The sequence below is a fragment of the Triturus cristatus genome, chromosome 9 (genome assembly GCF_964204655.1).
Source record: "Triturus cristatus chromosome 9, aTriCri1.1, whole genome shotgun sequence".
In the NCBI taxonomy this organism is placed as follows: Eukaryota; Metazoa; Chordata; class Amphibia; order Caudata; family Salamandridae; genus Triturus; species Triturus cristatus.
The window spans coordinates 585,293,586-585,306,195 of NC_140592.1; the positions used below are offsets into that span (position 1 = coordinate 585,293,586).

The 12,610-nt window shown below is 45.0% G+C and overlaps 1 protein-coding gene across 4 annotated transcripts in view; it reads right to left on the reverse strand.

Annotated features, from left to right (window-relative positions):
* Nucleotides 1-12,610, reverse strand: part of CCDC9 (coiled-coil domain containing 9) — a 347,944-nt gene that overhangs the window by 56,763 nt on the left and 278,571 nt on the right. For 2 of the 4 annotated variants that reach the window (XM_085625627.1, XM_085625626.1), the window contains one exon: nucleotides 10,328-10,399. The exons of the other annotated variants lie outside the window; for them this stretch is intronic. In XM_085625627.1, coding sequence (XP_085481753.1) covers nucleotides 10,328-10,399 — 72 coding nt within the window. The remainder of the gene's footprint in view (nucleotides 1-10,327; nucleotides 10,400-12,610) is intronic. 4 annotated transcript variants of the gene reach the window in all.

Here is a 12,610-nt window from a genome sequence, read left to right on the forward strand (position 1 = left end):
ATATGCAAATCAGTCTTGACCCTGTGCCTCATGGGAACAGTCCAGCCCGAACTGCCAAGCCATGTCTTCCCTGGACCGGAATCAAGCATCCTAGGACCGGTTTCTGGCTATCAGCCGTCATCAGCCAGGATAGCTTGACTCCAGTGGCGTAGTGAGCACGGGTCCCACGTCTGGGAATACCCATCCCACTTAGGGCGAAAAGCGTTACAACAAACAAATGATGGACGGAATGCTGACAATGCAGACATTCTCCCCCAGTCAAGAGATCTGGGTTAAATCCATCGTTCTTTTGCCCACTACGCCACCCCAGTTCAGACATGGCCATATGCAAATCAGTCTTGACCCTGTGCCTCGTGGGAACAGTCCAGCCCGAACTGCCAAGCCACGTCTTCCCTGGACCGGAATCAAGCATCCTAGGACCGGTTTCTGGCTATCAGCCGTCATCAGCCAGGATAGCTTGACTCCAGTGGCGTAGTGAGCACGGGTCCCACGTCTGGGAATACCCATTCGGGCTGGACTGTTCCCATGAGGCACAGGGTCAAGACTGATTTGCATATGGCCATGTCTAAACTGGGGTGGTGTAGTGGGCAAAAGAACGATGGATTTAACCCAGATCTCTTGACTGGGGGAGAATGTATGCATTGTCAGCATTCCGTCCATCATTTGTTTGTTGTAACGCTTTTCGCCCTAAGTGGGATGGGTATTCCCAGACGTGGGACCCGTGCTCACTACGCCACTGGAGTCAAGCTATCCTGGCTGATGACGGCTGATGGCCAGAAACCGGTCCTAGGATGCTTGATTCCGGTCCAGGGAAGACATGGCTTGGCAGTTCGGGCTGGACTGTTCCCATGAGGCACAGGGTCAAGACTGATTTGCATATGGCCATGTCTAAACTGGGGTGGTGTAGTGGGCAAAAGAACGATGGATTTAACCCAGATCTCTTGACTGGGGGAGAATGTATGCATTGTCAGCATTCCGTCAATCATTTGTTTGTTGTAACGAGACCTAAGATCATAGCCTGAATATTCTGGACTCGTCATGGTGGAGAAATGGTAGAGAACTGCACTGTCTGAAACAGATTCTATAAAAGTAATCCTTTGCATAGGAGTCTGGTGCATCTTTGGCTTGTTGACCGAGAACCCCCACAATGTCAGGGGGTTCACCATCATCTGTAGGTGGTCTACGACTGACTGTGTTGAGCCCGCCTTAAATGGCCAGTCATTGAGGTAATGGAAAATTGGAATCCCCAAACACATTAGATGTGCAGTGATCACCGTCATCACTTTAGTGAACACCCACGGGGTATTGGTAAGGTCGATGGGGAGCATGGTAACATCTGTGGGCCTGCAGGACAGGCACATGAAAGTGGGTGTCCTGCAGGTACAAGACTACCAACTAGTCGCCCGGATCCAGAGTAAGCAGCACCTAGGCCAGAGTGAGCATTTTAAATTTGTCTTTTCATAGGAAGACATTTAGAAAGCAAAGATCTAGGATAAGACTGATGTCTCCATCAAAAGAAAATAGCAGAAGTAACATCCCATTTCTAGTTCCAGGTCCATAATCCTCTGGATGGCCCTTTTGGACAGTAGAGGTCGTACCTCTTGAAATAAGATGGATAGGTGCTCCTCTGAAAGACGATCTGATATGGACAGGGGCTGAATCTGTTTAAAAAGGAACACAAGGAATTAATCAAGTTGGATGATCCAGATAATTCAACTTTTGGATGTGATGGACTGCCAGCCTTGGAGAAACTGTGGGTGGTCGTGCACCACTAAGAACAAACTAAAGTGGCTAGGTGTATGATGTTGAAGGGGAGGGAGAATGAGGTTAACTGTGTCCCTGGTGTCCTGCGTGAGGTCTGCTTGATTCCCGCTGCTGGCCAGAAAAAGACGGGTGAATTGTTGTGGTGGATTGGGGTGGCCTGGTGCAGTCTATACGCAAACCCTCTGTAGTAGCCACGGAAGGGTGGAAACTGATGAGGAAACTACGGCAAAGGTGAAAAGGCCCATGGAACACACCAGGACTTTACTTTCCTTAAAGCATTTGGAGGCAGAATCAGCCTTTTCGACCAAAAAGCAGAAATCATCAAAGGGCTTACCCGAAAGGGTTGCCAGCACATCACCAGAAAAAGCCTGTGGATCACATCCCCACATGGCAATGGAGCACCAAACTAGTGGCAACTGCTCACCCGAAACAATAAGTAGTACCCAGACCAGCCCGAATCCCATATTTAGATGCAGCCTTTCTATCCTGAAGGGTTTGAGCCAAGGAGGCCCTAAACTCCTCAGGAACTGTCAACTTGATTAGCTGGCCATGTCCCAGAGGATGTGCCTATAAGTAGGCATACCGTACTGTCTGACCTCAAGGATAGACAGGGTGTGCTGGAGTGGAGTCAGAGCGCAACCTCGGTCAGAGTTGAGAACAATTCGGCTCGGGGTCAGAAATGGATTTCCCTCCGGCAACTTCAAGGCAGTAGTCGATGAAGGAATCCCAGCAAAAGAGCCAGAATGAGAGTTGGCACCAGAGTTGGTGTCAAACCTGAAGTGGATTCCAGGCGAGGAGACAATGCAGAATGGATTTGTTGGCAGTAACCCTACTGGAGACCCATGCAAATCCTTGGGGCCTGAAGGCATGACAGAAGGAGCCGGAAGAGGCCCAAAACATGCAGCATGGCTTCCTTAAAGGCCTCAAACTGATGCAACCATCAAAATCCAAGGGAATGTGGGATGTATCGGGACCAGTTCTGGAATCAGCTCCTCAATCGGGGATGGGAGCGAGATCGATAGGCAATTCGATGCCCTGGCAACTTCTCTTTAGTCAGACAGTGGAGGGACAGGGTTGAGTCCTACTTTAACATATTCTACTACTCCTTTGCCTGTGATTTCAAATTACTAGACAACTTTGACCACAAAGAAAACTTGTGACAGGAGCCGCCCAAGAGCGGAAATAGGTCAGCGGCATTGACTAGGAACTACAGAGGAACTTGCATGAGGTCTGAGTTCTTTCAATGTGCAGCAACATACAGCTTTGCTTCATGGTCCTGGATTGCCTTTGGGTGCATAAGGGGACGTAATTAGAACAGTTCCCTTATGCACCCAAAGGCAATTCCTCCCTTGGAACATTCCTCCCTTTCTCCTTGTCTTCCCCTCCTCCCCTCGCTGTTGGTATATTCCTACTGTTGGCCGAGAGGCTACCTTAGAATGTTGAAGTGAACCTTCCGAAGTGAGCAGCTCTAGAGACGAACTGTGGAGTACTGTGGAGGTGGAATAAAGAGGTTCTTACCTGCATCGGCGTTTTGTCATCTTTGTAACACGAACATCCTCCGCACGGTGTGGAGTCGATCCCAAACTCCAAGGACACCTTTGTGCAGGTCTGTTAGAAACATTGGTTTTCAATAGTCAGAGCATGGTTTGAACCCTGTCAGGGTTCAATTTGGACGAAACTATAAACTGACGAAAAAGGAAGCCAAGCTCTGGATCTGCATTCGAAGGAAAGGAAAGAAAGGAACTGATGTTGATGCGCAGGGGTGGTCTGTATTTGTAACTCAGCTCCATCACTCCCAGGGTGAAACGAGGCCAACGCAGAGCCACCTACTGGCATGAGGGAGCACAGCAGTAAAAAGGTCTGGATCCACTTTGGCACCTTGGGAATACTCTAAAGGTAAGGATTCTGAGGTTAGGAGCATTCATCAAAACAATATTATTTATTTATAAAGTCTCTGGCCTATCCAAAATAAGACAGCTTCTCAAATCGACAGGAAGTGGTTATAGCATGGAATACATAATCTGTTACTGTCCAGCTATTAAACAGTTCTCTAGCCTTATGTTAAGGTCGGCCACCCAACCCTAAAAAGGTTTTCGAAAAATCATTGTTGTCCCGTTCAGAAACAATACACAAAACAAGTCAACTGCTGACCAAGGTGACTTGGGACCACATTAAAACATGGCTGATAAACTTAGTAAGTGGTGCAGTGTAAATACCTGCAACAAATTGTGCCAAGCAGCAAGATTGCCAATTCAATCAAGCCCTTCTGGGGGAATTTTGGCTATGTGCCCCAAATGGGTAAAAATATGCATATTTTACACATGGTGTTTAAAAAGCTATGACAGAATAGAAACCTCCAAATTTCAGGAAGAGGGGACATAAACATGGTGTCAAGGAGAACACTGATGGGAGACTCAGATAGGGTAGATAATGGGTAAACATGTGTTTTGTTTAAAGGGAATTAAAAAATAGCGAGAGAAAGGCAATCTAAATGCATACTAACAAAAGACAGTTGACACCGTGCTCCCTAGAGGTTATAGGGGAGGTAAACCTCCCACAGAGGGGACAATGCAGTGGACCCATGGTTGTGCCTTCGGTGCAAACAGGTTGGTGGTTTTAAGAGCATTAGGAGAACTATAATCATCAATCAGATAGGTGAACACAAATCTGCTGCTGAATCAGTAATGCTCGGAGTGAAAAATGATGTTCAACTATAAAATGAAGGAGAAGTAGAATTGGATGATAACAGACAGCAAATGCTTGTGCTGGGACAAGGTGAAGAAATCAAACCACAACAGCCTCTGGAATCATCAATCTGAAGTCACCGCTTGGGTGGTAAAATGTCAAACCCTTCCAAAAGACAAATATGCTATGCTTAAGTATCTATCAATGCTCCAGTACAATGAAGCCTTAGGCAGGGTATCAACTGAAATGTATTTTGGTACATCAAAAAGCACAAACTGAACAGAGAATTGGGTACCTTTTTAATACTGTCATCTGTAATGCTCATTCCCACAGCAGCACTAAGCTTAAAACACACTTAGGGTGTATGTCCCCTGGAAATGCCCACTACACTCACGAAAGCTCCATGCATGGCCATTAAACGTTCCCAAAAAGTGCTTGCTTCTCTCCCCTAATCATACAATATCTAACTTATAAGGTCAAAACGTCCCATAACTCTCATTTTGCCTCAAAAACTATATAAAGTAAACAGACTTAAAACATTGCCTTTAAGATAAATAACACCAAAGAATATTCGTTATAAATCGCGCTATTAAAATCATGGTGCATTACCTTCAAAATGAATTACCTGTAGTAATGAGCAATCCATAAACCTAATTAATTAAAATCATCACCACATCAATTGGCCTTAAAATATTCACCCGGTTCCACAGTTAGTTCCTGGGTCTTTGCCATTAATGTCAAGAATCCCCTTTAGTTTTAGAATGTGGCAACTTTTGTTCTTGGATATCTCCACTGTACATTCAATATTCCATTGCACGGATACTGCTTCCCAGTTAAAGCCAGTTTCTCTGCCTCTCCTGGGGCAGGGCAAATACATGGAGAACTATTTTGCTTGATATGGATACATGAAATTATCTTATGATAAAAAACTCATGTAGTATGCATAAAGTCAAAGTACCCAGAATTTACAAATGTTCTTGCAGGAGTACCCTTGGCTAGAATTCTAAACATCAGGAAAGCAAAAAAAAAAGTAGTAAGGATGAAAAAGAGGAATATAGTCCAACAGGAAGGAAAACGTCCAGCTAATCAAAATACTTTTTAAAAACGCTGGCCTGGAGAAGTAAAACATTGCATATGGGTGTTCCTGTACATCATAATAGCTGCCAAACAACTATTTCTGTTCACCTATTTAACGCTTGATATGGATAATTATGATTAGGTGATGGAACATGAACAAAAAGTCATCTGTATTGAACATTTTACATTGTCAAAGGCCAATATTACAATTACCACCGTTTGCTTTTAGTAATTCCAGGTATAAATGCATTCTAGTTGCTTATATCATCTGTATTGGAGGCAAGAAAAGATTTTATGCAAGCAAAGGCAAAGAGCTAGCTAAGGGCATGGACTGCTGTGTAAATGGTAACCGAGTGGTGTATAAAGTCAAAAGTTCCCTTTAGAAATTTAAGAAGGCCTGGATACACTGGTGCACATTCTTCAGGGTATACTGAGCAACCAACACAAGGAAGATAAAAAGCAAGACACCATTAAAAAGCTATAATGTAAAAATGATGAAGACTAGAAGACATATGTAATGGTAGGATGGGGTGGGAGAACATTTTAAAGATCCTATGAATAATATAAGTACCACACGTCTTATTTGTTTCAGCACTGTTTAAAGTTTACAATGAAATGGTAGTAAAGCAATTTCTAAAACTCCTTTGAGAGGCTGAAAAATTCACATGATTGGAAGGTACTTCCTTTTAGCAACAAAGGATCTTGCAAATCTTTTTAGATGCAGGGGAAGTATTGAGAGATCACAGAAAAGGGAGACATCCAGATCAAGACCCAAAGAATGTACTGGTATTGAACCTGGCCCTTTTGCAGGGTCATCCCCAAATCTTTTGCCATTCTCCTGTATTTTCTGACCTTCTTTTTATTGGCTTTAGAACTCTGGGCACTTTGCCACTGCTAACAAGTGCTAAAGTGCACATGAGCTCTCTCTATAATGTATGGTATTTGTTTTTTCCATGATTGGCCAATTTGAATTACTAGTAAGTCCCCAGGGCTTGGGGGTCAAATGCTACTAGGGGGCATGCAACTCTGATTGTGCCACCCACATGAGTAGCCCTGCGAACATGTCTCAGGTCTGCCACTGCAGAGCCTGTGTGTGCAGTTTTAAACTACCATTTGTACCTGGCATGTGCACCCACTTGCCAGGCCCAAATCTTCCCTTTTACTGCATGCATGTACAGAACCCCTAAGGTAGGCCCATTGTCAGAGTGCAGTGTATTTAAAAGGGAGGACATGTAATGTTCTGTTTTACATGCCCTGGTAGTGAAACACTGCTAATTTAGTTTTTCACTACAGAAAGGCCTATCTCTTCCACAGGTTAGCATTGAAGTTGCCTTGTAATATCTTACAAGAGAATCTTCCAATTGGAAGCTGATAGAAAATTGGAGTTTGATGTCTCTGGACTCAAGGTTAAAAAATACATCTTTTAGTGAAGTTGTTTTTTGGACTGCAGACCTGAAAATGTCACTTTAGAAAGCAGGCATTTTCTAACTTTAACCCTTCAATGCCATTGCCTGTCTCTGAATACACATCTGGGTAAGGATGACAGTTGGCCTGTTTGTGCATTCATTCTAGACAGTCACACAAAGGGAGTGGAAGTGTGCCCTGCATATCATGATGCCCCATCACCAGGCTGATGGGTCTTCCTGAGCTAGAGAAGTGGGAGGAACTGACATGTGAATAGAGCTGTGCCTCTCTTCACACAAAGAAGTTTCCACACCCTGTAGTGTGTCTGGAGCCAGGCAGGGGAAGGCGTGGTCTTGTGAACTACAAACGCTTTTCGTTGAAGTTTGCCTACTGCAGAGACTGAAATGGATACAAGTACACTCAGAACACATCTGGATTAAGGACATTCTACCAGGAAGAACAGCTGGATAGCTGTCAAGAGGGACTGCCACTTTGCTGTTTGCTTTGTTGTGTTGGCTCCTGCTTCTGTCCTGGTAGTGAAAGGACTGGTCTGTGCTTTCTACATCCCACTTCCAAGGTTCTCCAAGGGCTTGAGTCGAGCTTGCCACCAGTTAAGAAGACTCAGGGCCATCAATGACTTCCCCTGCAACCCCAGGGACCCCTCTGCTGAAGAGCTCTATTTGCCAAGCAGTGCCAATTCCAGTTCCTGGGCCTTTGGAAGTGAGTTTGGGGTGCTACCAAGAAGAAACCCAAGTATCGACTCGGATCGACTTCAGAACCAGCACCTGTTTGCAACCATGACCCCATGCCACTGTCTGCACCAGGGCCGTGGTCCCGGACAATCGCTCCGACCAAGACTTGCACTGCAGGCCCAATGACATTACAGTGCCTCCGAAGTTCTGCAACAACACGAGTCCCGAGCACCCCACCACCAAAGTCCATGGCGCACCGTTTTGACTCCTATGCCTGTGGCCTAGTTCGACAGACACGATGGAATCGAAGCCTTGAGGCTTGACTTTCAATACCTCATCTACGCTGCTCCACAGTAAGGAACCGAGGTACCGCACCTTCCACTGTAGCATCACATTCCCTGCAGCAGTCAGGAACCAACGCATCGCCTCCCCTGCCCAGCAGTAAGGAACCACTGCCCCACCTCCCCTGCAACAGTAAGGAATCGACACTGCACCGGCATCTGCAACGCCTATCCTCCCCTGTGTTTTGCATTGTCTTTGTTTCTCACGACGCCTCCAAGATACTGTACTAGGGTCTGCCCAACTCTGAAACCTGCTCTTGCTTTATCGAGGCCGTACTAATTTTGTGGAGTCGCAACCAAATAGCCCTGGTTAGAGGTAATTTTGATTTTGAAAAGCTATACTTGATTTAATCACTGTGTACGTTGGATTTTTGTCGTTTTGGTCTGGTTTTAATCAGATAAATATTGGTTATGTCGTGTTTTCATGGTTACTGTGTGTGCACAAATACTTTACACATTGCCTCTGGGATAAGCCAGACTGCTCTTGCCAAGCTACTAAAGGGGCGACCACAGGTTATCTTTAGTGTGTAACTTACTTGCCCTGACTAGAGTGGTGGGTTCTGTCTGACTTAGGTACATACCCTAGCCAACCAGAAACCCCATTTCTAACAGTTGGCATATCTGAAGTAGTTTGATTTATTTTTCCTGTGAATAAGTCACTACCCAAAAGGAAACTGCATGTCAATTGTTTGTTTTCCTTTTCATTTTAGGTCGAACATTCGAGACCTCTTGTATACACTTTAGTATATACTTATATGTGTATGGGCTTTATGGGCTCTGAAGATCATCCCTAGGACTTGTCTGCTTCCACTTAGGGACTTTTTTTCTGTTCAACTGCCTCCATTTAATTGTCTTGATAGAAACGACCAGTAGAGGTCAGTAAAATTCCAGAATAGCTTTCTACTTAGGAACTTTCTTTTTTACATTTTTCTGGCAACTGCCTCCATTTAACTTTCTTGATAGAAAATGACCAGCAGAGGTCAGTAAAGTACCAGAATCACTTTAGCATTCTCTAGATTCCAGTCCATAGAAATGGTCTTCCACGAGCACCGCAGACAATATTTTTTTTCAAATCTTGTTTTTTCATTATGACCACCGAAGGCCTTGATTTTAAATTAAAAACAGAGGAGCTTTGGACTATACCATTTCCTGCTGAAAGGCAATATTTCTCTCCATGTGTTCCCATACCTGGCGTGTCACGCAGGTTGGTGCTTACTTTCCCTCCATGTTAAACAGTAGATGTTTCAGCTACCAGGCTAATGTGCTGCATAGCTAAATACATATAAGGTCCCAAAGGCGAGACCGATTGAATTGCAAATGCTTGTTTCTAGTGTTTTTCACTTTTTGGTCAGCTAGTGCTCTTGAAGCATTAAAAAAAACGGAGAATTCCAAATGGTTCTCCAAATGCAAAAGACACTCCTCACAGCAATTTCAGCCACAGATGTGCAGAAATCTATGCAGAAGAGGATGTGCCACTGGTTGAAACTGAGACAAGGAAGGGAGAATTCAACATTTTCACTGCAGCCTAGGAGGAAATGCACTAGCCAGGAAGAGGACAGGATTAACCAGCATTCTGAGGAAGGTTGTATACAACATGCAGAGGGGCTGCACAATGGGTGGGGGTTTCTAAGGTATAGAAATTAATGCCCGAACGGCTAGAGCTGCCAACGTTGGAGCTGGGGAACAAGATTAAGAGTCCCAGCATAGGCTTAACATCCTGTGATTCGGGCAAATCACTTAATCCTCCTGTGCCCCCCCAAAAAATCTGACCTTGTGTAATGTAATATGATGCCCATGTAAAGCTCTCTCATGCCTTTAGGGCAAATGCGTGCTAAATAAAATTTGATCAAAAAAAAAAAATAATAATAAAAATAATAATTTCAATTAAAATCACACAGAGCTGCTGCATCTCAGCCACACAGTCTCTTCCTTTACATTACAGAAATAATGTGGAATCTGCGCCTCTTCAAAAAACTAACTCAGGAACAATTTATGAGCTAGAAAGGGCATGTGTTGCATTACCAGGAAAGATTAGACTACAGCCCCATGCACAACAGAGATTTTTAGCAAAGAAAATAAAGACAGTGTGAACATAAACAAGAAATGAAAGCGAAAAGCAAAGCTCCATGCAGTCTTTGTTGCTTCTTCTGTAAGTAGCAGAAAGATACAGGTCAACAACGTGTGTAAACAAGTGCTTTTCAAAACCTAGGAATTCAGCCGTTAGTGCAGTCTAGCAGACAGCAGCCAGAACACAAAAGAAAGAAAACTTCCATGCAGTCAGAAGCTGGCAAGTGTGTTAGTGCCCACTTCAGAGCGAGTCTTTGCGGAAGCACACAGTCTCAAAGTTAGTGATTTGAACCGCACCAGGGACAGGCTGCCTCTCCCCCTCAGTTGCTGGCGCCTCCTCCGCTTGTGGAGATGTGGTGCATTCTGGTTCTTAGAGAGGAAAGAAAGATTTTAATTGACAGGTAAAAGACAGAAACACAAGCTTTGTCACAGAGTTCGTGAAGACACACACAGAAAGCACTTTCACGCCTTCCCCATATGCTGCGGATAAACTATTCTGTATTTTGTCTCATTCACTATGAATAACCACTGTCGAGTTACATCAAAAGGAATATTTAGTCCCAACTTTCATCCATTTTCTTCATTTCAAGAGAAAAGGCAGGCCAATTTTGTACCATATTTAGTTGATTACCTTATAGCGTTTTTAGGGTTCGCGCCTGCGTTGCAGAGCGTAGCACTGCTCGCGCAGCGTGAGCCCTTTTGTAGGGGGTTTCAAAATGTACCTAGAAATGGCACACGCTCGTGCGTGTGCTTTTTCTTTTGTGGTACGGGATTGGCTTGTGCGTGCGTGTATTTCACAAACAGAGCACGCAATAGGCCAAAGGCGGGCGCATTGCTCCGCCCATGGGTCTGTTACGCGCACCGGCCGTCATGTGGTTTCAATTATCGTGCCCAGACACAGGTGCGATAATTGAAGCCACATGTCTTGCTGTGGCGAGCGCACCTCTCCCGGGCTTCTTCTTTTTTGGATCCATTTCACGGGGAAGCAAGTAAATGAAAGAACCGCTGACGTCTTGTTCTGTGTTGGAGTTGCATTAATATAGCTCTTATTACCCGCTATGACGCACTGGAGAGTTCGCTGAATGGGTAGCATACTACAGCAAGGAGTGTGCTCGGAAAAAATGTTGAATGTGGCAATTGTTTGAGGTATGCGTGATGAGTAGTCTAATGTACTAATTGTGTCGCTATGATAGTGTAACTTATGTCTGTAGTGGAATGAAGTAGGATGAAGAGAGTTTCACATGTTTGTTCTTGTGTACCATGGGATACCAGTTGTGGCACTTTTCCAAGTGTGGCTGCAGGAATAGCCTTTTGTTACATTTTGGAACCATTCTAAGAAGGACGCTTTCTTTAAACATATTCGACCTTCGAGGAGCTGCGGGGAGTGAGTCCGTTAGTAACCGACCATCTGGAATTTTCACTTGGATGAGAGAATAGGTCTCATACTGTGCTTCAACGGAAGCAAGAAACAAGTGTTCGCAGACTGCTTGTACCTCTTCCGGCTCTCACAGATGGAGGAGACTGACATGGGTTCGACTGACCAGAATGATTAAGCCCATGTTGAGGGCGCGGACCCTAACAATTTGACAATCAACGCAATATCTCACCTGGTCGATATCCTACTAGCTTGGGGAGTGCCCAAGGCAACGTTTTGGCATTCTACTAACATCTAGATAAATAAAGCCTTAAAGAAAACATTGGTCTCTGTGGATGCCGTGTATTTTACAATTACTGTGTTCTTGTGGGACTGTGGGCTCTTCCGGAACCTTCCGCGGTAACTGGAAAAGTGCCTGTTTTAGTCATCACATGGCGGTGCGGAGCAGGCTTCGAGGGAACAAAGGCGCTCTGTGAGGAGCAGATACCCGGAAGGTGCTCTCCGTACCAGCAGCAGTAATGCTGTCATGCTGCGAGGAATGCGAACCAGGCCTGGCGGGGACAGATAAGAGAAGAGGGCAGTCTGTGAGCCACATCTGCGCCACAGGCAGAAAATCGATTACGAAAACTTGACCTAACCCTGTCTTAGTAGGTCGGGAAAGACATTACATAGGAGGGTGAGCTGGGTAGCACGCACTGTGCATTACAAATGTTGCCAGACTTTCTTTGTTGTATTTTTTGACATATACATTCTAACATGCATTAGCGCACCATGGGACGGGTGAAAAACCTTCAGGAGTATTTTTTGTTAAACATGTTTTAGCGTTAACGGAGAAGTATAATTATGTGTAGTGTATTTTGAAATGCATACATTGTGTCCTCTGACAAGCGGGGATTGGGGGAGGGGTTGCGTCTCTGCCTGCTGGACCTGTTGGGACTCGGGTACTACAATGTCTACACTCATTTCGGTTCTGCAGAAATGCAAATCCTTTAGGTTTCCGTGCTATGCAGAACCTTTCAAGGGTATTGTTTTTGTGCACTGAAAAATACCATCTTTAGTTATTTATTAACCCCTTCGCCGCGGGGGTAATTCCCCCATGGTGCAGGGGGGGGGGGGGGGGCGCGGCGCCACAGTGCTCGTGATGAGCCCAGCTCATCATGAGGCAAAGTGGAGCTGTGCTCATGACGAGCTGAGCTCGTCAGGAC